Source organism: Mustela erminea, chromosome 3, assembly GCF_009829155.1.
Source record: "Mustela erminea isolate mMusErm1 chromosome 3, mMusErm1.Pri, whole genome shotgun sequence".
NCBI classification, from domain to species: domain Eukaryota; kingdom Metazoa; phylum Chordata; class Mammalia; order Carnivora; family Mustelidae; genus Mustela; species Mustela erminea.
This window is the reverse complement of record NC_045616.1, coordinates 71,171,515-71,193,812: the sequence shown is the minus strand read 5'-3', so window position 1 is coordinate 71,193,812 and position 22,298 is coordinate 71,171,515. Positions and strand designations below refer to the sequence as shown.

Below are 22,298 nucleotides of genomic sequence, written 5' to 3'. Positions count from 1 at the left end.
TGACTCACGTTTATTTTTCCCTCTGCCTGTCATTTTTGCCTCAGTCATATGTCCAACTCAAGAAGGAACCACATGTCACAGAAAAAAAGTAGGGGGGAGGAAGTAAGGAAATATAATTATAGTTCTTTGAATTATTTTTTATAAGTGATAACATACCAATTCATCATTTAATTTTTTTAAAGGTATTTTGAGCTGGGAATAGAGAATCCTACCTGAAGAGAAAAGAAGACTGGCTTCTAATTAAAATGCAGACAGGAGTCTGATCTCTCTCCACATCCACTGGAAATTATTCCTTTAAGGTTAGATCATGGTATTAATTCACGTTACTTATTCAGCAAAACAACTTCTAGAGGCTTTCTCCTCAGCACCAGTCACAAAGAAGGTATTCTTGGTCTTTTAGGAAATTATAGCCTCTCATCTTCATGATGCCAAAAATAGATGATTGTTGCTAAAGTTCTGATACTTTTTATTATTTAAAATAGTTTCAAGAGCAGGAAACTCTTGAGTTTCCCATTTTTTTCTGCATTTAATCTAGTTGGAGGTTTAATATTCAAATTTTTAATTGAAGGGTATCATGTATAGAAAATAAATGACTAAAGTAGAACATATTTTATGGTTAGTTTTCAACAGTTATGAGTATACTTAAAATTTGTGAGTTTCCTCTTTTTTTTTTTTTTTAAATGAACATATAATGTATTATTTGCCCCCGGAGTACAGGTCTGTGATTCATCAGTCTTACACAATTCACAGCACTCACCATAGCACGTACCCTCCCCAGTGTCCATCACCCAACCAACATATCCCTCCCCAACCCAGCAATCCTCAGTTTGTTTTGTGATAATGGTTATGCTTCAGTGTTCAGAATCCCTCAACGGTTCCCCCATTTAATGCAGAGTAAAAGCCCACATACTCACAGTAGCTACCAGACTCTAGATAACTGCCAGCCCTCTCCCATAACCTCTGATCTCCTCTCTCATTATCCTCCCCGTGGTTCACTTTGTGCCAGCCACACGAACCTTCCTGCACTTCCTCAAATGAGCCAGGTGTGATTCACCTCAGCGCTTCGTACTGAATGAGCCCTCCATCCGAAACACTCTCCTCAAGATGTCCAAATGAATATGGTGAGTGCTGTGAAGTGTGTAAGCCTGACGACTCACAGACCTGTACCCTTGGGGCAAATAACACATTATATGTTAATAAAAATCATTAATTTTTTTTTAAATGTCCAAATGGCTAACTCCCTCAGCTCCATCAAGTTCATTCAAACGGCACTTTTTCAATGAAGCCTACAGTTATCATTCTACTTTAAAATGCAACCCATCTCCTCCCCATGTGTTCAATCTTTCTAAATTTCCATCTCCCATTATATTCAACAATACAATAAACACCTAAGCACTTTGCTTTATTCATGTATTTAACTCTAGTAAGCAACCTCTGTAGCAGGGGCCCTTGTTACCATTGCACAGATGAAGAAACTAAGCCTTACAGAGGTTTCTTACTCATTATTTATCATCCCATCTCCTACCCTTGAGTGCCTTACCTGAGGGCAAGAATTTTTGTCAGTCTACTTTACTATTATTCCACTGCCTAGAACCATGTTTAACAAATAGTAGACACTTAATAAATACTTGTTGAATGAATAAATCAAGCAGTACATTTTAAAAAGCATGCAATATAATGTTATTCCATATTTTATCATTTAATACCCCTACCATTTCACAGAGTTAGAACACTTCTACACTAAAATGAAAGAAGGATTCAACCTCAGTTCAGGGACAGCACTAACAGTTGAATAAATTTAGCTTTAAAAAAAAAAAAACCTTACTACATTGTCTTTTTCTCATTTTAACATAAGGCACTTTGTCTCAATGGACATTGATCCACAGACCAGTTTTGGGGAACCACATTTCTTTAAGGAAACACATTTCTACCCATATTCCCTGAGTACCTGCTCTTTTTTCCATTCGGTTTTTTTTTTTTTTTAAGATTTTATTTATTTGACAGAGAGAGAGATCACAAGTGGGCAGAGAGGCAGACGGTGGGGGTGGGGGGGCAGGCTCCCTGCTGAGCAGAGAGCCCAATTCGGGGTTCAATCCCAGGACCCTGAGATCATAACCCGAGCCGAAGGAAGGGGCTTAACCCACTGAGCCACTCAGGTGTCCCTCCATTAGTTTTTTTTTTAAATTTAAGTTCAACTAATGAATATATAGTGTACTATTTGTTTCAGAGGTAGAGTTGTGATTCATCGGTTTTATGTAATACCCAGTGCTCATTACATCACGTGCCCCCCTTAATGTCCATCGCCCAGTTACCCTATTCCCCCAGTAACCCTCAGTTTGTTTCCTATGACTAACCTTGAAAAGACACTTAATCATAGGAGTACCTGCTATTTATAGAAAGTAATATCTAACGCCCGAGATTAGAAAGAACTGAGGGCCAACATGTAATGTGTAGAAAGTAAGACTATAAGATTTCAGAACTGCAACTGATTTAATGGGCAAATGATATAACCTCCTAATATCTGTTTTCTTTTCTCCCACATGGGAACAATAACTGCTGCCTTTCCTACCTAGTTGACACAGTCAAAAGAAAGAATCGACAAGAAAACTGGGCTCTTACAAAGCTTATAATGATAACAGAAAAATTTAATGAATAATTTCTGCCAAACACTCTTCAAGGCACTTTATCTATAGTAACTTGTTCAATCCTTATAAACAACTCTATAGAGTAAGCTCTATTATTATGTCCATTTTACAAATGAGGAAGAGATCTGAAGCTTAGAAAAGTTAAATAATTTGTCCAGGTCACACAGTAGAGGAGCTAGAATTCAAAACAAGAGTGACTCCCAGAATTTCCGACCTTGATCACTAGGATACCATGCCTCTCATTTCATAAGCCAGATTGTTTTATGGTATAGGTTATACTGAGCTACAGAGTTTATAATCTAGTGAGGCAAAGCGGGACGACAATTCCCAAAAATAAAATACAACAGTGATTTCATTTGAAATTAATTATGTATGTAAAAATGCTGGTATGAACCAAAATTTCAGTTTGGTGGCATTAATCTAGAATTGCTTTATGGCAGAGGCAATTTTGACCATAATTTGGAAGGAAGGGAGAACATGGCATCAAGAAGTCAGGTCGTGCTTCCTTCAGGTGGAGAGGACACTGTGCAGACAAGCTATTAAGATAAATGCAGGAGACAGCAGTGTGTCTACATAATGCCAAAACATCTGGTCAATTCAGTTAAAAAAAAAATCTCTATCAATGTAGTGAATTTCTTCAGTCAATCCAGATGTTTGGCATCTTGTAGACAAAACATCCAGATGATTAACTGAAGATTTGACAGAGTTGACTGGATTAACCAGATGTTATAGCATTGTATAGACATGGTGTCAGGACATTTGCTTGGCTGGAGTGGAGTCCAGCTGTAAAGGAGATAATGGCCCAGGCAATGAAGGGGACTTTGGAGCAGAGGACCTGGAGCTCAGATTTGATGCAACTGGGAGCTGCTGGAGGAGGAGTGTGATGGAAATGATGCTTCAGGAAGAGGATTCTAACAACTCTGTGAATTTTAAAAAAAAAAAAATGGTGAGAGGAAAAGTTGTAGACAGGAAAGAGGATGTTAGGAGAGTGCAGGTGTGTGTGAGGTAATTAGAGCTTGGACCAGAATCAGGCTTGGGAAAGCAACAGGAAGGAGAGGATCTGAAAAACATTACAGAAAAAGAACAGGAAGTCATGATGGCTAGACAAGGGAGTGAAACTGCACATCACCCTAAGGTTAGAAGTGCTGAGGCCTGGGAAAACAGCTGCCTTCAGCCTCAACACAGTAGTAAAGCAAGAGGGGATCCCCAAGAGACTCGTTCCCTCGACCTCTATTTCAGAGGCCATAACCAGGCCCATAGGCAGAGGGAACTTGAATGACAAACAATCTCTCATCCTCAAATGTTTATGAGCCACCTACACTGATTTCCCTTCAAGTCCCAATTTCATTAAAGGATTGAGAATGCTGAATTCAAGTTGTCAGGTAGACATGATTTCAGTGAAAAGCCTAAAAAGATGGTATTTTAATGGTATTTGCTTTCATATAGCATATAATGTAAACTTAAGATATATATGGGTATTAGTAAATTAGATGAATTGAGATTATGAAATTTACACAATACATATATTACTTGACAGACATTCTAAAAGCCTATTAACAGAAACAAATTAATGGCTGAATCCAAGAAGGTACAATATATTTTTTTAAATCCTTAATTTATGAAACTTTGGAATATTCAACCCTTGGTTTAGATATTTTGCAGATTTTTTTAAATTCCTAGTATCTTACTTGATAAGAATCAAGTTTATAAGCAGACACAAATTCAAAACTGTTAGATTCAAACTATGCTAGTTGTATAATAGCTTGCTCATGTATATTAAAAAAATATTCTAAATATCCACACAATTCGGGGTTTTACAAAGTTGCAGTTTCAAATATTTACTGCCCCAGACTTATCAGCCTACATGCCCAGGTTTTCTTCAACTACTTCCTTGTTCATTTCAACAGAGAAAGAACCTTCCATAGAAGTTAATCTCTCTTTGTTCATGGTTTGATACAAAACTGAGAATCAATCTCTTATCTCTCTCTTTCTTCCCCTCTCCTCTAACCAGAGGAATAAAACAGAATGTTAGATCATAAATGTATGAACGTGTTTCAAAATCACCCTCGAGGAGGCAGGGGGTCAGGACACTTGTTAAAATCAGTTTCCCAGGTCTGAGAAATGACGAGTCCATTGATCTGAGGTAGGATCCCAAGAAGCTACTGTTTTTTGCTTGATTCTTAACAAGTTCTCCCAACTAATGCTGATGTCTGTTTACTGAAAATTGTACTTAGATGTGCTGTCCTAAAGCAGAAAGGTTAGAATGGAAAACAACTATTGGACATGTTAAAAATGGTTAAAACAGATCTAAATTTTCTTTTCTTAACCCAAGAATACACATCCCTCATTATTCCTTTATGTAATAAGCTCCTAGGTAAATTCATTTGTCCTTTGAGGAGCGGAATTTCCCACAGAAACAACATAAAGTCAAGTACACCTGTGCAATCAACCCGAGCAGTCTAGAAGGCAAGGAGGGCAGCTTGTCTGTTCTCAGTTCACAGCACTTCCCACTAGAGCCCTTCCTGAACACAATGTTTACATGATAGGGAAATGTAACAAACGATCTGGGTAAATCTCTCTAGTGCTCCAAGGCTAAGTGAGTCACTTATTTATCAAATAGGAAAAAAAAAAAAGCAGTTGAGTTCACTGAAACAATGGGTAATTTATCCAGGTATTTAATACATTTTTTTTTAAGATTGTATTTATTTATTTGACAGACAGAGATCACAAGTAGGCAGAGAGGCAGGCAGAGAGAGAGGAGCAAGCAGGCTCCCTGCTGAACAGAGAGCCCAATGCAGGTGATCCCAGGATCCTGGGATCATGACCTGAGCTGAAGGCAGAGGCTTTACAGGCTCCTCCAGGTATTTAAATATAACCTTCCCATTTTATAAGAAATACCTTGAAATAAGTAGATAGCTAATTGTTTATGCAAAAGGTAAATCAGTGAAATGTTCCCCATCAAAACATCAAGATTAGAGTGTTTGTTCTTTACATATAATCTCTCAGGTGCCATTTTTTTTTTTTTGGCAGCATCAACTATACTATCGTACAAGAAAGATTAACAGATTTTTTTTCAGTACTATAACTCCATTTGCCTTAAAATCAACTCATTCTCTTAAATCTTCTTCCAAGGATATATGGCAGAAGGTAAATTGGGAGAATTTTGTTAGAAATCATCATTACCTAAGGTGTCACAATTGAAAGTCAACTTTACTTTTTATGTGCTTCAAAATGATGCTTTTTAAACACATCAAGGATATTACAAATAAGCCAAGTGGTTTGGACTTCAGCAGCAATTCTTTCCCACTGATCCATTCTCCTGCCACTTTCAAATCTCATCTAGCAACCACAGAAAATGATCTCATGTCCAAGTGGGAGAGAGTCGGGACAGGATAAGATTGCAAAAGAAAACGTTCACAAATTTTCAAAACACAGAAAACACCTGCATTCTTATGCAGGCTAAAACAGAGAGAAAGATTTATTTCCAGGATCTCCTTCTTATCACCCACATCAAAATATCAACCTTCAAGACCTCCATCTTAACCACAGTATTGATAAGGGTAAAATAATAAACATATTCTCTTTAGAGTATTTCACTGATTCCATAGCTTTGATATTATTTATAGCATTGAAATGCCCTTTGAGTACTGTACTTTTTTCCCTCAGGGTCATTACTAGTCCATATGGTACATTTGTGTGAATTAGAAAAAGGCACTCATTCCCCAAGACACTTTACTTCCACATGTCAGAAAATTGTGATAACATACTGACTTTGTTTGAACAAGACACTTCACCACATCTGCAAGAAAAACTGAGATGATAAATATCAAATCTAGGTTGCTGGTGATGTGAATCATGTCCCCTTATTCAGGGTACCCTTGTGCAATGATCAATAGCACAACCTCAAGAGACAGCTCTTCCTTCTCTCCCCTTTCGCTGCCAGGCTTCTCAATGTGCTAGCCAATTCAAGTGGTCCTGAGAACCTTACTGAAACTCCAGTACAATCATCACTCATGATATTCTTCTTGCCAAATTCAAATCTACCCTCTTGGAATTCTTCCCTCCTACTTCTAATCCTGATTTCTCTTTCTCCCTTTCCTCTATCAATTCTTGTTCTGTTTCTGTTTCCCTTGGGCTCTGTTCTCAGGCTCTCGTTCTGAGGAATCTGGTCAATATTCCCTGAGATAAGATGGCCTTTGGAGCTAAGGCATTTTGCAGGTGGAAACTAAAAGGACTGTCTATTCCATACAACTTAGCCTTTACCACTTCACTGTATCCCATAGCAAATATCCCATTAAATACTTAGCTTCCTATAAAACTTGGGGCACAGGACTCTAGATCCAGTGACAAGACAATAACCTGCGATTTGAGCTATGAGATGGAGAGGCCCATAACTTGTTCAGGAAATGGATCTGGAAGTTCAGACCCAGACCCTACAGCAATGAAACAGACTTCTGTAAGCCACTCTCCAGGATCACAGCTCTCTGCCTCTCGCCTCCCAACATTCTACAGCACTCTGAGAAAGATGATTCTTCACCAAGCCTAAAATTCAATAGCCACCAAGTTGAAGAACATAGACATTCTCTGCAGCCCCGTAAGCTGTATGAGTAGCTAAAAATTGTCTCTCCACAGGTTAGGGACAGTCCCAAGTTTACGAATGAGATCTTCATGCCCTACTAGGCTGGGGGAAGATCGTGTTCCTGAATGACATTCTACTATGTATAGTCCATGATCTGCCTCCAGATCCAGGGTAAATCCTCTCTGTATGCATAATGTGGGAAACTATTTAGTGCCTCTCTTTAAAGAAAACCTTCTCTCTGCTAATCGGGGTTAGTAATATGCTAGTATGGAAAACATATTCTCTCTCCCCTCTTCTCTCTCCTTCTCCCTCCTTTAAATAATGTAAGACTAGGTCTCCTGAACTTACTGGAAAGAACTACATGAAGAGGCGGCCATTTCAAAATCCATGGTGACCAAAGAAGTCTTCCAGCACCTGAATACACATTCCCTTTGCCTTGTATCCCACATTATCCTCACTGTTGGTGAGTAAAAACAGGTCCCATCAATAGGGGAAAAAATGTTTTGTTTTGTTTTTCTACAAGTGCACTTTTTCTCCAACCATCTTAGGTACAAAAAAATGAAATAAACATTGACCTAAAAATGTTAAAGCACCTTCAAAAACCAAGCAGTATTTTTTCCCCTTTTTGGCCAATATGATGCAGGCAAGGTCTGACATTTTCAGTGAAGTGTAAAATTATGATAGGGCTAAAAAAACAACCTTAGTGGCCACTGGCCTGACATGAGTCTGGTCAAATCTTAAGGAAACTCTTCCAAGATAGGAATTAGACACTTCAAAATTTGTTGGAATATGGTCAACAGAAAAATAAAATTTCAAAACCTGGTTTACTTGCTTGAAGGACCTCCATGAGGTAGACTCTATACAGGAAACAATTCCATCTTCCAGAGTGAATATTCACTCATTTTCTTTTCCAGCCAGGAGTTTGTAAGAAGCCAGCAGGCAATGCAGTCATGTGGTAATATCCTTCCCACTGCCAAGATGGATTAATGCTGGGAGAGCTTACAACTGGTGAGTAATCAGTAGTGCTTGCAGACCCTCCAAGATCCCCAAGGTGTGATTATTTTCATACGTAGATTTCTGTCATCATCCTCCAAAGGGTGCTCTGTCATTTCCTTACTCTTCCCTCACTGGACTCTCAAGCCCATGTTACAGGGACGACATAGTTTCCAAGTCATGGCCAATCTCCTTCTCAAACCAACTTGGTGAGCACTTGAGAGACACTGCTAAAATGTGGAGGCTGTATTAAGAAAATTATACTAGTTTTTTTTTTTTTAATGATTCTGGAAAGGTATAAAGAGTTGTTTATTAAAATAAGATTTGGAACCTAACTCTCCTCTAGGCCCACTGATGTGGTTTATTATGCACCTACCTAATCCGCAGATTGATATCAAGGTGTCAAGGAACTATTAAGATCTCTGGCTACGATTAACCAAATTGAAACAACCACTCCGGGACTCACAGGTGGCTCAGTTGGTTGGGCATCCAATTCTTGATTTCAGCTTAAATCATGACCTTAGGGTCATGAGATGAGCCCTGCATTAGGCTCCCCCCTCAGCAGGGAGTCTGCTTGGGATTCTCTTTCCCTCTGCCCCTCCCTCTGCTTGTGTGTGCACCTGTCTCTCTCTCTAAAATAAAAAAATAAATCTTAAAAAAGAAGACACCAATTAGATAAGATGTGAGTTTTCAAACTCATTGCTCTTTACGGATTTTAACATTTACCATCATTCATTCCTAAGTTTCTCTTAACCACCACCTCACTCTTTGACTTGGATTCAACTCCACTATGGGAATAAACAAGCCTCTGAAATGGGACATCTCACATCAAAAGAACTCACATTCTGCAGGCATAGAGCCTTATGTTCAAGTTCTGTCTCTGTCATCAACTAGCTGGGAATCCTTTGGTGATTCACCTAAACTCTGTGTGCCTTGGTTTTCTCATCTGTAAATGGAATAAATGGCTTACCTCAAAAGATTGTTGTGAGGGATTAAATTGGCTCATTCTTGTAAAGTGTTCCATAAATGCTAACTACAACATCATTTGTGTTAGCAATTATTATTAATATTACCATTACCTCCTTCAGTCAAACCTTCCCAAGTTTAGAATTCTTGTCTAAGAGTGAGTTTTAGGTTCCTAGAAGCTTTAACATACAGCTCTTCCCTGCTGGTAGAGGTGGGAATCAAGCAGTGGATGCTCAGAAGCTGTACAGCTACTTTGGACTCTCCTGTTACTATCCCTCTCCACTGGTTGTTTCTTGACCTGAGTCTAACACCTTTCCCCGGGGCTTAGGGACCTGCAAGTCTTTGCTTCCTAGTCACTCAGGAGGTAGGTACCTCTGTCTGTCCCTTTCCCAGATCCCCTCAGCTCTGAGTCCCAAGTCTTAAGGTCATATCCTACAATAATGGGGTAATTTTGGCAAACTAGGCCAAATGTATCTCCAGAACCTCATAAATTTTGATCCGCAACTCCAACCCCAGGCCCCTGATGCACAGTAGCCCAAGTGATAAACCAGTGGCCCCACCTTTGCTGGTGGCAGAATCTGCCAAGAGTTTTGGAGAACACAGATATCTCTCTCAATACCAATTCCAGAAGTTGCCTGGGGTTTTTAAGTTGCCTGGGTAATTCTGATGATAACCTCAGTCTGGGAAGTTCTGATTTTAGCAACCACCAAATATCCTTATCTGTTCTTCCCATGCCTTGCAACTTGCATTATCTTTTCTGAACTACATAAACCTGCTGCTGCTTCTCCTAAACCCTGTTCATTGTTGACTCTGGTTACTATGAACTCCAAAAAGGTCATAGGCACTCAGGGTGCCAATTACCGCTTAGGAACCTTCCTCCATATCCCCATTCCTTTGGGTGCAAGAGACAGAAAAGATACCATATTTGAGCCACAGAAATATAATCAAGAGAGCAGCACAGTTGTAGCAGTGGCTGTGTTAGTGTCAAACAATGGATGTGTTCAAAAGAGCCAAAGGCCTGAGACACCAATGGTGATCAAAAGAAGATAAAAACGCCCTTCTCTTTGCCAAGGATCCAACCTGATGCAGCACCGAGTGTACTGGTGAGGTTCATAAAACAACTCTCGGGAGACCTTTGTTTTGTAAGAGAAAGGGAAAAAGGAAAGAAAATAGAAAGACGCCGACAAGCCTTGACGTGTTTAAGACACATCAGGAGGGCAGTTTGTGTTTGTGGGTATTTTGAGGGGGTACCAGTTCCGCGCACCTGGACCAGAACACCAGCTCTAGTGCCACTCAACCTGCAGGTGCCAGGTGCTTTCTAACGCACCGCCCACTGGTGAGGTTCGCTGTTTAACGTGTGCCTAACACAGCCCACGACGGGTGCAGGCTGGAGGAGCTGGGGCACGGCGCTGCGGGGCGCCAGACAGGGCTCCTTCGAGATTGGCCACACCGCCAAGTTAGCGTGAGCGTCGGCTGTGAAGAGGCAACGCGGTGACTCAGGCAAGATGGAGGCAGCCGCGCTCCGCTCCGCACGTCCGCTCCTGGCACTCTTCCAGCCTTTCCTTCCGAGCAGAGCCCGGGAGCTTCCCCCTTGAAACGCTTCAAGTCGTCCCCCTGCTTGCCTGGCCTCACCCAGGCCCCCTTTTCAGAACTTGTCACAAAGTCATTCGTACGAGGAATGTGTGACACTGCCCGGTGCCTCTACTGCCATCCCGTCCCCCGGAGTCCTTTGATCACGCCTCTGTCAAGAGCACAGACAACCGTTGATACACATTTTCTCTCAGAGGATGTGAGAACTTTCTCCAAGGAAAAGTGAGATCTCGGCCAGTGGCTTCCCACCACGGTGACAAGTCAACTTTCAGGGCCGTGCTAGTCGGTTCGCGACCACGAATCAAGCAGGGTACGCAAACTCGCGACCCAGACAGAACCGGCCCAGGCGGGCGCGAGGCTGACGACGCCGGCAACGCCGAGCAGGTGGCGCGCCCGCGGGCGGAGGGGCCGGCCTGCAGGCTGCGCATGCGCCACCTGCGCAGCCAGGGACGCGGAGCGTCTCCGGCCGCGGCGCGGCGCGGCGTGGCGGCTTGGATTGCGTCCCGGTTTGCGCGCCGGAGCCCGCGGTCGCTCTCGGGGCACCATCTTGTGTCACCTCGACCCGAGTTCTTTCTAGGGATTAGTCCTGAGTTCGTGATTAATCAGCACTTTCTGCGTTTCTCGGGATGACGTCATCTGCTCAGAGATAAATCAGGCTCCTCTCTGAAGCTCCTGCCTGAGCAGGATCCTGTGTCCCGGAGGCTGTCCCAGGAACCCCTCCCGGCCCAGGCAGCCACCGCCAAATCCTCCCTGTGGCCCCTGGAGCGCTGGGTGCCCGGCCATAGCGCCCCTGTCATTGCTTTTACTCACTAAATGCAAAAGCTCAAGGTTTTCTTTTTTCATAAATTACAAAAGGTGGAAAATTACAAAGAGGGAAGGAATCACCCAAAGCCTCATCTTCAGGGCTCAGCCTGTTAATTCTGAAGCATTTGTGTCCAGTGTTTTTGTTTGTTTTTCCTGCCTTTTTCTTCCCCCGACAGATTTTTAGGTTTTAAGCATTGCTCAGCTGCAGCCATGTTGTAAATATATTATTTTGTATCCTACCTTTTTTTTTTTTAAACTTAATGTTGTAGCAGAAACATGTTATGTACTTTTAGCAAACGTTGCATTAAAGCTCATAAAAAGTTTCCTTAGTGGATGTATCATCAGTTACTTAAACATAATTTCAATTTGTAGGCATCTATTCTGTCTAATTTTTATTGATATATGGACAGTGGGTAGACCACTGCACCATTCCCCGTGTTTGGGGGTTGTTGGTTGGTTGGTGGAGCATACAAGCCCCTAAGAATTTTACCCAGTGTATGTTCAGGAAACAAACTTGGAAACTTCTGCTCTTTTCCATATTACTGATGGTAGAGAGTTAGGATAGAGGGCTGATAGGGCAGATGAGGAGGATGAGCTTTTTTGCCGGAGAAGTGGGATGTCACAGGCTTTGCAATGGACTTGGAGGTTAGTGGCAGAGAAGGATACATCTCTTACACAGGTGAGAAAAAGAGATCAAGGAAAAATAGTAACCTGGCACACAGAAGAAAAACTCTCGAGGTCACCTGGGTGGCTCAGTCAGTTAAGCACCTGCCTTCAGCTCAGGTCATGATCCCTGGATCCTGGGATTGAGCCCCACATTGGGCTTCGTGCTCTGTGGGGAGCCTGCATCTCCCTCTGCCTGCTGCTTCCCCTGCTTGTTCTCTCTGTGTGTCAAATCAATAAATAAGATCTTTTAAAAAAGAAAAACTCTCCGTGAAGATAAGTGGCTGATGATTTTTAGAACACTGATGTTGAGCATTCAGTTTTAATTCTGACAGGCTGTACTGTAGTATTTGGGAAAATCCTTGTTTCTTTCTCTTATTTAAAAAAAAAAAAAATCAGAGAAATTCAGAGAAAGAACTGGTCCTAAGTAAAGGAAGAGTAATACCACTTAGTGCTTTTCCTGCCTCACTGTGATATGCCTCTCTATAGAGATTGGCATGTTTTTGTAAGATTCCAGATAACCAAGGATAAATGAAGCCAGTGAGCTACCAATACATCTCTGTGAGCTCCTGCATATACCTAATTAATCTCCTGCAAGTCACCTTGACTGAAAGTTGTGGTAGTAGAAAGAGATGGTGGGAGAAAGGCTGGTGGTTAGAGAATATGTTCAAGCTCCCAGGGCCTTTTTTCCCAGAAGATTTTACACATACTGTTGTTAGTCTGCTTAGTAAAGGGCATGCAATGCTAGTAGTTATGTGAATACCAAAACACGATAGGTCCCTGGTGTGCTTGGAATTGTGATTGTCTGTAACCCAAGGGATACGCAGGAACAGCCAGCTCTTGGCATCTCCCTCTGCATCTCTCGCTTTGCTTGGTCTGTGGAGGTTTTCCCTTTATGAGAGAAAATGTGGCACAAACTGTCTCTACTTGAGCCAGTTTTCTCAATGCTATCTGTGCAGAAAGCTAGACCAATTGGCAACATTTTCTGTCTTGTTTTAAATGCACAGCACAAAGCAGGCCATTTGTGTAACTGGCATATACTTTGCAAAGTAGCTGTCAGTTTTTTTTTTTTTTTTTTTAAGATTTTATTTATTTATTTGACAGAGATCACAAGTAGGCAGAGAGGCGGGCAGAGAGAGGGAAAGGGAAGCAGGCTCCCTGCTGAGCAGAGAACCCAATGTGGGGCTCGATTCCAGGACCCTGGGATCATGACCTGAGCCGAAAGCAGAGGCTCTAATCCACTGAGCCACATACGCGCCCCATAGCTGTTAATTCTTGACCCATCTGAGAACAAGCAGTGAAACAGTGATGTAACTTCAGAGGGACAGAGACAGGCCATAGTGGCTTTCTTTTCCCTCTGAATCCAGAAGAGATGCCTGCCTTTCTCCCTGTCCCCTTTGCAGAACAGCTTTCTCTAGTGACAGCGCAGCCATCCTTTTCTTTCTAACCTACTTGCCCCACCTCTGTAATCTCCACCTAGAGAACTGGTCACATCTCCACAGGGTGATATTTGCTCTGAGAGTAGAAGAAAGCCAGTCTTCTGAGGGTGACACTCCAGACACAGCTGCCAGCAACAAACCGACCAGCTCCCAGATCTCCAAATCTGCTCCTCTTTGTAGTACCTAGGGATTCTCATTTTCTGGAGAATGGTGTTCTTTTTGCTACCCAGCTCTAATAGGATGGGGAAAAGCCAGCTTCATTCTCATCATGTCCACTGAGGTCAGTCCCGCCCGGTCTGGTCTCTCGGCATCTCTTTCTCCAGGTCACAACATTCTCCAGGCTTGCTAACCCTGCTGTGTTGTGCCTGTTAAACTGTGTTACCCTTGCTAACAACTTGCTAAACCTGCTGTGTTGTGTCTGTTAAAAGGTCACCTGCTTTTTGAATTCTTTCCATTCTCCTCCCAGTTATTTGTGATAGCCTCTTAGAAGCTTAAAAATAACATTTATTTCCCCAGTGGCTTTGTATATTTCCATTTGGCAAACTGTATTTTGTTCCATGTGTTTCTAAGGGAACAGAAACCAAAATGGTTTATATCCTACTTCCTACAGTGGCCTGACTGATGTTTTGAGGTTAGAATTGTCCTTCAGCCCAAAGTGGGTACACCCAACTATGAGCTGGGCCTTGATGAAGAAACTTTATAAACTACAAAGACAATGGACATTGTTTGGTGGCTGGAAAATCTGCTTCATTGTACTTCCTTTAATCAAGCAGTGAAATTTTTAAGAGATAGATTTGAGCCACTTTGCATGGATATGATAACAATATAAAAGAGAGTTGCATTATAATCATGCATTATAATCATAATCACTGTGTCCCATTGTTAAAATAAAAGTGAGGGCAATGGAAGAAGTCAAAATGGAAGACTGGAAGGAGTATACTGGGGAGCTTTGGGGGAAAGAAAATATGCAGGAAATGTTCTATTTGAAGATCTCAGTGATAGTTACATAAGTGTGCCCATTTTGTGAAAATTCATTGAGCTCTATATTTATGACCACATTTTTCTGCATGTGTGTTCTACTTCAATACAAAGTTGACTTACAATAAACAAATGAAATGAGGGGTTTTGTTGAAGTAGGCGGTTCAGGCAATGAAGGCAATTATTCATTCAACAAATAATGTTTTAGTGCCTACTCAGTACACAGTGGTAAACACTGGTGTTATACAGATTATAGAAATGACTCAGTAGCCACAGAGCCTGGCTTCAAGGAGTTTACAGTTAAGAGTCAGCTACAATATATGTTGAAATCGCTCAATCCATATGCCAATGGTGGATTATTCATTTTGGCAAATGTACCATAGTAAAGTAAGATGTAAACATTAGGGGACATGGGCTAAGGGATAGGTTAGATATAGATATAGATATAGATATGGATATGGATATAGATACATAGATATATATACATATCCTCCAGGCAATCTTTGCAACTTTTCTTTAAATCTAATCCTAAATTTAAATTTTTATTAAAAAATTTTTTCAAAGTCATTAGAATGGCTGTATGAGAGATACTACTTTTGGACTAAGAGAATTGCATGTGTGAACCAAGCCTTTTTTTTTTTTTTTTTTTGTGTGTGTGTGTGTGAACCAAGCCTTAAGGGAAGAGCAGGATCATAATAAAGGAAACTGGGGAAGAAGTTTTCTAGACAAGGAAAAAAATCATACAAGAAACTGTGGAGTCAATAGCCATGGTATGGAAACAACCTAAATACCCATCAATGGATTAATTGATAAAGAAGATAATATACATAAAAATATTGTTCATATATATCTTTATGAATAAATATTCATATATATGGTGAAATATTATTCAACCATGAGAAAGGACATCCTACTGTTTTTGACAACATAAACTTCAAAGACTTTATGTTAAGCCAGAGAAAGACAAATACCATATGATTTCGCTTATATACGGAATCTAAAAAAGTTGAACTTGGGGCACCTGGCTGGCTCAGTAGGCAGAACATCTGGCTCTTGATCTGAGAGTCCTGAGTTCAAACCCCATGTTGGGCATAGAGCTTACTTAAAAAAATAAAAAATAAAAGCTAAAAAAAAAAATTAAATTAAAAAGCAGAACTCAGAAACAGAGAGTAGAATGGTGATTACCAGGGGCTGGGCATGGAGATGTCAGTCAAAGAGAACAAAGTTTCAGTTTCAGATTCATTAGAAAATGAATACTTTCTGAGGAGCTAATAGATGGCATGGTGCTTACTGTTAATAATACTGTATTATATACTTGAAAGTTCTTAAGAGAGTAAATCTTAAATGTCCTCACCACAAAAAGTAAAAAAAAATAAATGGTAATTATGCGATGTGATGGACATGATACCTAATTCTATGATGGGAATCATTTTACAATATATAAATGTATGATTCGTTGTATGATAATACACCTTAAATTTACAGTGTTACATGTCAGTTACAGAATTGGAAAAGAAACTGTGGAATGTATGACAGGACCGGCATAGTTCTGCCCAAATGGTCAGTTGGGAGCATGAAAAAAGTGGTGAAGTCGCACTGGAAAAGCAGAGGGCTTTATGAACAGAATCAGTATGAGAATTAAATTTCCAAAACTTAACTAATGCACAAAAAATTAGCTCTGAATTGCTATAAAAACACATTATTTGATTTTTTTTAAAGAATTTATTTTATTTATTTGAGAGAGAGCAGAAGCAGGTGGCAGGGGAGGTCAGGATACAGAAGGAGAGAGAGAAGCAGGGAGCTTCCTGTTTAGCAGGGAGCCCTGCAACACAGGGTTCAGTCCCAGGATGCTGAGATAGATTGTGAGCTGAGCTGAAGGCACGAAGGTAGACACTTAACCAACTGAGCCACCCAAGTGCGCCAAAACCCATTACTTTACAATGAGAGTTGAATACATTAATTTGAAAACCAACAGAAATGAATATATTTAAATCACCTTTCAAGTGTGTGTGCATCTTCCACAAGCTAAAGGAACTAAGTTGCAACATTTACTGAACAGTCACTATGTACCCAGCATTGTGATAAACACCTTATGTCTACCATCTTATTTACTCATCCTCAGAGCCTTCTGAAGCATCTGTTATGATTTCATTTTGCGTATAGAAAATTGAGAACTTGTTTCCAGCAAATACAAAAGAGCCATAAATATAAAAAATAGATACAGCCACCTGAGATCCTATTTGTTTCCAACAAATGCAAAACTCATAAACGTCAAAAATAGATACAGTACTTTGTGCCAGAATGTGCTTCAGTGGTTAAAATAGAACTTTGAGTTGAAAATATGTTTACATTCACATTTTATTTAAATTTATCTTTTAACTGAAAAGAGAGTCATCTGGGACTAATTTAAGTTCTACAAGACCTAGTGGTCTTGATAAGTCCATTTATCAAGCATGTTTTATGGAATAATTCAGACAAGCGTGTTTGGCAAGCAGTAATTATCACATGGAGTACAAAAAACTGATAAAGTCTGGACATAGCCTAGACTAGATACAGCACAGGAGAGCTGTTTTCCAGTTCGGCTGTAAACTCTTCTTCTGTGGAGTCAGAGACAACACAGCTTTGCTATATAAACTACAGGATGGACATCCTAGCTCTGACCTGTGAATGTTTCCGAATAGTTCCAAAGAAAATGAACAGGATTTAACCTTCATATCATGAGGTTTCTAGAAGCATTTTGCCTTGCATGCAAAGCCAAGTTACTATGTATTTGAGAGTCATATGGCTCAGTAGTTATTGTCATTTTTTCCCCCTACTTATAAGACACAGTGAAAAACAAAATAGGTTTTAGTTTGGCTCAATAAATCTCAAATCATCCAGAAATAAAAAGTTCATCAATGATCCATAGTTTCTATTGAGAATTTCCTTCCTTTGGTTTTGTTGTTGGTGGTGGTTTTTTTGTTTGTTTGTTTGTTTGTTTTGTTTTTTAATAGAAGACTTCCCCTCCCCACAATAAACCACAAAACAATTTTTACCCTCTTTATATGTGTTGAAAGAGAATTAAATTCCTGAGTGGAAATTGTGTTTTCCTTTAATTCCTGACAAACTGTATCCTATACCTGACAGCCACAAGGTAGGAAGGCAGCTGAGTTATTCACAGAAGCATTCTGTTCCTGGTCTTGCCATTCAATATCACAGGGTGTGATGAAAACTGGAACAAATATGGAAATCGCAGAGGTGCCAGAACATTACATTTAAAAAATGGAATTATTTGAGTCAATCTGGAATGTCTGGTTCTTTTGGTTTAGGCCTCATGGGTAGCATTGTGCTTCAAAAACAACTTGAATTGGCTACCAGAATTCCAGAAGGGTAACATAATCTCGTACCTTTGTGAAGAGATGCTTATCTTTGTCTACTGTTAACAGAAAGAGGCTGGATTCTTCCACCTTTTCATGTTTCAAAATGAAAATTGTTCAAATAAGTGTCAAACCTGAATGGAATTTGGAAACAAGAATGGGAGGGTGTAATTTCTCAGTTCTTTTCAGTTTGTGCTAGTCTTTATTTGAAATAAATGCCCCCGCATGAATCAAATCCTTTATAGCTACAGAAATATGGGACTTGGGAGAGCCTCGTCCTCACCACTTCCCACTCTGTGATTTGGCAATCAGAGAGAAGTTCTCAGAGTTAGTAATCCTGAATACAAGGCTCAGACCTGAGAGGAGACAGAGACACAGAAATGAGACCCAGGAGTGGCAGAGGTTCACCTCCTCTTCTGGAAAATGTAGCCTAGAGCCCAGTGACCTCTCCCCCCTGCCAGTGATGCTACTGTCCCTGCCAAGGCCTTCACGGAGGGCTGTGACCACAGGGCAGGTTTCATTTCTCCCCTGTCACCAACACACAAAGTTGTAGGGGTGTTGTCCAACCACAGTCAAGGGTTGGGGAAAACCAGAGGGAATTACAGCACACGAAGGAAGGAATTTTAAGCTATGTCATCCAACAAAGGGGAAAAAATCCCCACCAAGTTAAGGGGATACACCCAAACTGCTAACCTTGTTGACTTCTTGTCACAGAGTTCAGTGAATCCCTAGGCACCTTTGGGACCCCGGAGTTTCTTCTTGTGGGGTTGGTCTAATTCCATCACTCCTCCGTGCAGTTGACACCTCCCCGCCTAGAGGTGTCTCCGGCATGTCTATGTCTCCTCCATGTCTATCCCACCTAGAAGAAGAATCCAATGGCTCCAGCAAGACAATCCACGATGCCCTGGGGGAGTCTAGGGTCCAGTTCCTTTGAAAATGTTGCCTTCAGTCGGGTTACAGACTTATCTCCGAATTTTTCTACTCGGAATGCACACACATTCTCACACACGTGCTTCTCAACTTTAATGTGCCTGTAAACCACCCAGGGTGGGGATTGAAGCTACATTTCTTACAAGTTCCCAGGTGAGGCTGCTGGTGTGGTCAGTGGCCCACATTCTGAATAGGGAGGATCTAATCAATATTCAATCCCTATTTGACTGTCTTCAATTATCCAAAATATCTTTGACAGTTCTTTCCCTTTTTTCAGTCATGATCCAATCAGGGATCACGCACTACATTTGACTGTCCTGTCTCTTTAAGAAAGAGGATGTGAGCTTTTAGTTGGCTGCTTACTTGGTTACACAAAGACCCAGTGAAAGTGTTAGCATTTCCCCTGTGAGACCTCCACTCCATTAAATATGTAAACAAAGACCGCACTCCTCACAGCCTCTGTGAGGGAGGCACAGAGGAGAGAGTGATGTTTTCAGTTACATCTGAAAGGACCTACCTGAGCCAGCAGTATCATGGCGACCAGGAACCTGGAACTTCCCTCCCTAAGAATATGAAAGCAATGATGAGTCTTACAAAGTGTTGGATTTAACTGAATATGCAAGAAGAATGGAATTGAATGTTTGGCCACAGCTCCAGACCTATTGTAGAAAAACACTCAGTGCCATCCAGATTGCAAAGGGTGGAGTGACTGGCCAATGTGCAGGAGTTTTGTTCTGGAAAGAGGAAAACTGCAGTAAGTGGTGGATTTCTTCCTCTTCAGACTGCCAGTCACAGTGGCTGTGTGCAGACCGGAAGAGAGTTGAAAAAGATGTAAACAAAACAGAAAAGATTAAGAAAGGAGCAAATAAGGCAGCACCTGAAACCCACAATACAAGTGAAGCAGCAACAGAGTTTATCAAACAGAACATTGTGATATCTGGTGGATTTGTGGGAGGCCTTGCCTCTTCAGGATATGAATATTGTGTCATAGTGGAGTTGCCCTTAAGAAGAGAAATGGTGTCAACAAGGTGATTTCTCAACATTACTCACGGCCAGATTCTCCAGGGCAACAAGAAACAGCTAGGTGGACAATACCAAACTCACAACTTAGTGGTTTACAACTGAAGTTTGGCAAACTAGTATCTGCTATAAAAACAAGCTATAAGGCATATATACAATACTATCCCTGAGAAAAACATGGCTTTCATTATTTTTTTTAATTGCATTTTTATTAACACGTAATGTATTATTTGCTTCAGGGGAACAGGTCTGTGATTCATCAGTCTTACACAATTCATGGTACTCACCATAGCACATACCCTCCCCAGTGTCCATCACCCAGTCACCCCGTCCCTCTCCACTCAACCCCCACCCCCTGCAATCGTCAGTTTGTTTCCTGAGATTGAGTCTCTTATGGTTTGTCTCCCTGCTTTTGTTTTTAAATTAGCCCACAAACTTCTACCATTGGATGTACATATGTAAAGAAAAAAAAAATGTGCTGGATATATTCCCCAGTGAAGTATTATATTTTTTTCATCTAAATAAGATGTTCTTTGATTTACTTTATAGTATAGTGCTGCCAATAATTTAAAATTTTTACTACAGCTTCGACATTAAGGTTGGCTCTTTTTTAAAAGATATGTTTGCTATACACTGAAAAGCAGTAATGTCCTTTGTGGAAGGACTTAGAAGTGATAGAATAATTAAAGATATTAAACAGACTTAATACCAAAAAGAGAGGAAGGAGGGAAATAAAAGGAAAGGGAAGGCAAGGCAAGACAGGAAGCACCTGGAGTTGACACTGTAGTGGTTAGGTTAGGGTGTGTGTGTGTGCGTGTGTGTGTGTGTGTGTGTGTGTGTGTGTGTGTTGTGCATGCAACCATTTACACTGACCTGGATTTTCTGAAGCAAGTGCAAGGATATGGCTCCTACCTCAGAATAGCAGCACAACACTTAAACACAACTGCAAAAGAGTTTATTGTCTTTGTTCTCAGACTTAAAGATCCTATCCATTCCCTCCAGAGAAAGTAGCATCCAGGGCTATATCCAAGCATGGTGACCACCAATGGGTATACAAACTTCATTTCCTCTTTCTAAGAGCTTAGATTTTAAATCCGTTTAGTTCCTTCTAGAATAACTTTCCCAGGGGCTCTAGCAGGATGGGCCACAGGGACCTGTAACCGTCCAAATCTCACTACAGTGTCCAGAATGGGTTCTGCAATTGCCTCCCTCACTGGATGTGTCCATCAATACTCACCTCTGCAAACTTGCCGTGGTGGACTCTGCTAAAATGTGAGTATTGCCTAGAAGGAATGATGCAAGAGTAATCCTTACGGTCGGCTGGCTAGCAGTCTCTCACCTAAAGAATCAGGAATCTGGATGGGAGATGAACAGACGCAGGTAACCCAGATAAACAGAAAGCACAGCAGATCAACTGGCATCCAGAATAAGAGTAAGCATCTCAAGAAAAAAGGTGGCATCAAAAGGAAACCAAGGAGTTCCCTATTGACCAGCCTCACACTTTGTCATATGCTCAGTCAACACACTGTGCTCCCAGGCAGCACATGAATTACTTCACAGAATGAAAAAAAAAAAAAAATCCAAAATTTGAAGGTTTTAGATCCAGAAACTACCGCTCTCCCAATATGGTATTCCTCCTACAATATTTTTAGAGTATTTCAGCCTCTGCTTAACCATTTCCTATGTGGGATCCACGATATGCCTATGTCCCTGTGGAACACATAGTATGTACTATCACCCAACAGTTATTGAGTTCATTCAACATGGGCAACATCCTAAGGGCTTTACTCACAATCATTTAATCTCTACAGTAGTCCTGAAATGGTAGTTCTATTACAACCTCCATTTCACATATGAGGATACTGAGGTGCTGAGATATTTAATAACTAGACCAAAATTGCATATCTCCAAGTTGGACCCAAGAAGTAGGATTCCAAGGCCGGTGATTTTTTATTTTAACCAGTTCTCTTAACTGCCTCTCAAGGAAACACAAAACAGAGCAACTGCTGCTTTACAGAAGAAGTTTAAATCCTAAAACATGTAGCACATATATTTTATAGGCTTACTCAACTTAAAATTTGTAAATTCATAATGCAACGCAGTACAATGTACTTTTCTTCATAATGCCTTGCGTTGGCTTTCTGCGTTTTCTGTTTTCTAGATTTTACTTCTGGTAAGCTTAACACAGACCTCCTGGGGAAAGTCTTGTGCCAGAGAGGAAAGATAAAGATTCCTTCCATAAGTCACCTGTGACAGGAAGCTTCCCTAAGGCTACAGGGGGATTTGAGAATGGATTTATGGGGGAGGGAAGAGTAGAGAGATGGCTAAATATTGT

General features: G+C 40.8%; 1 protein-coding gene and 1 long non-coding RNA gene across 3 annotated transcripts in view; both read left to right on the top strand.

The window, feature by feature from the left end:
• The window catches only part of LOC116586313, a 45,900-nt gene continuing 23,602 nt past the window's right edge, over positions 1-22,298 (top strand). Inside the window, exons 1-4 of one of the 2 annotated variants that reach the window (XR_004283975.1) lie at positions 1-102; positions 183-299; positions 8,139-8,232; positions 10,256-11,842. This is a non-coding gene — a long non-coding RNA (uncharacterized LOC116586313). Of the gene's footprint in view, positions 103-182; positions 300-8,138; positions 8,233-10,255; positions 11,843-22,298 lie in introns of those variants that run through there. The other variant, XR_004283974.1, reaches the window with a different exon arrangement.
• Positions 19,471-19,983, top strand: LOC116586311 (FUN14 domain-containing protein 1-like). The gene has a single exon (XM_032336138.1). It carries the CDS (start codon positions 19,571-19,573, stop codon positions 19,973-19,975), a length of 405 nt encoding a protein of 134 aa, XP_032192029.1. The 5' UTR covers positions 19,471-19,570; the 3' UTR covers positions 19,976-19,983.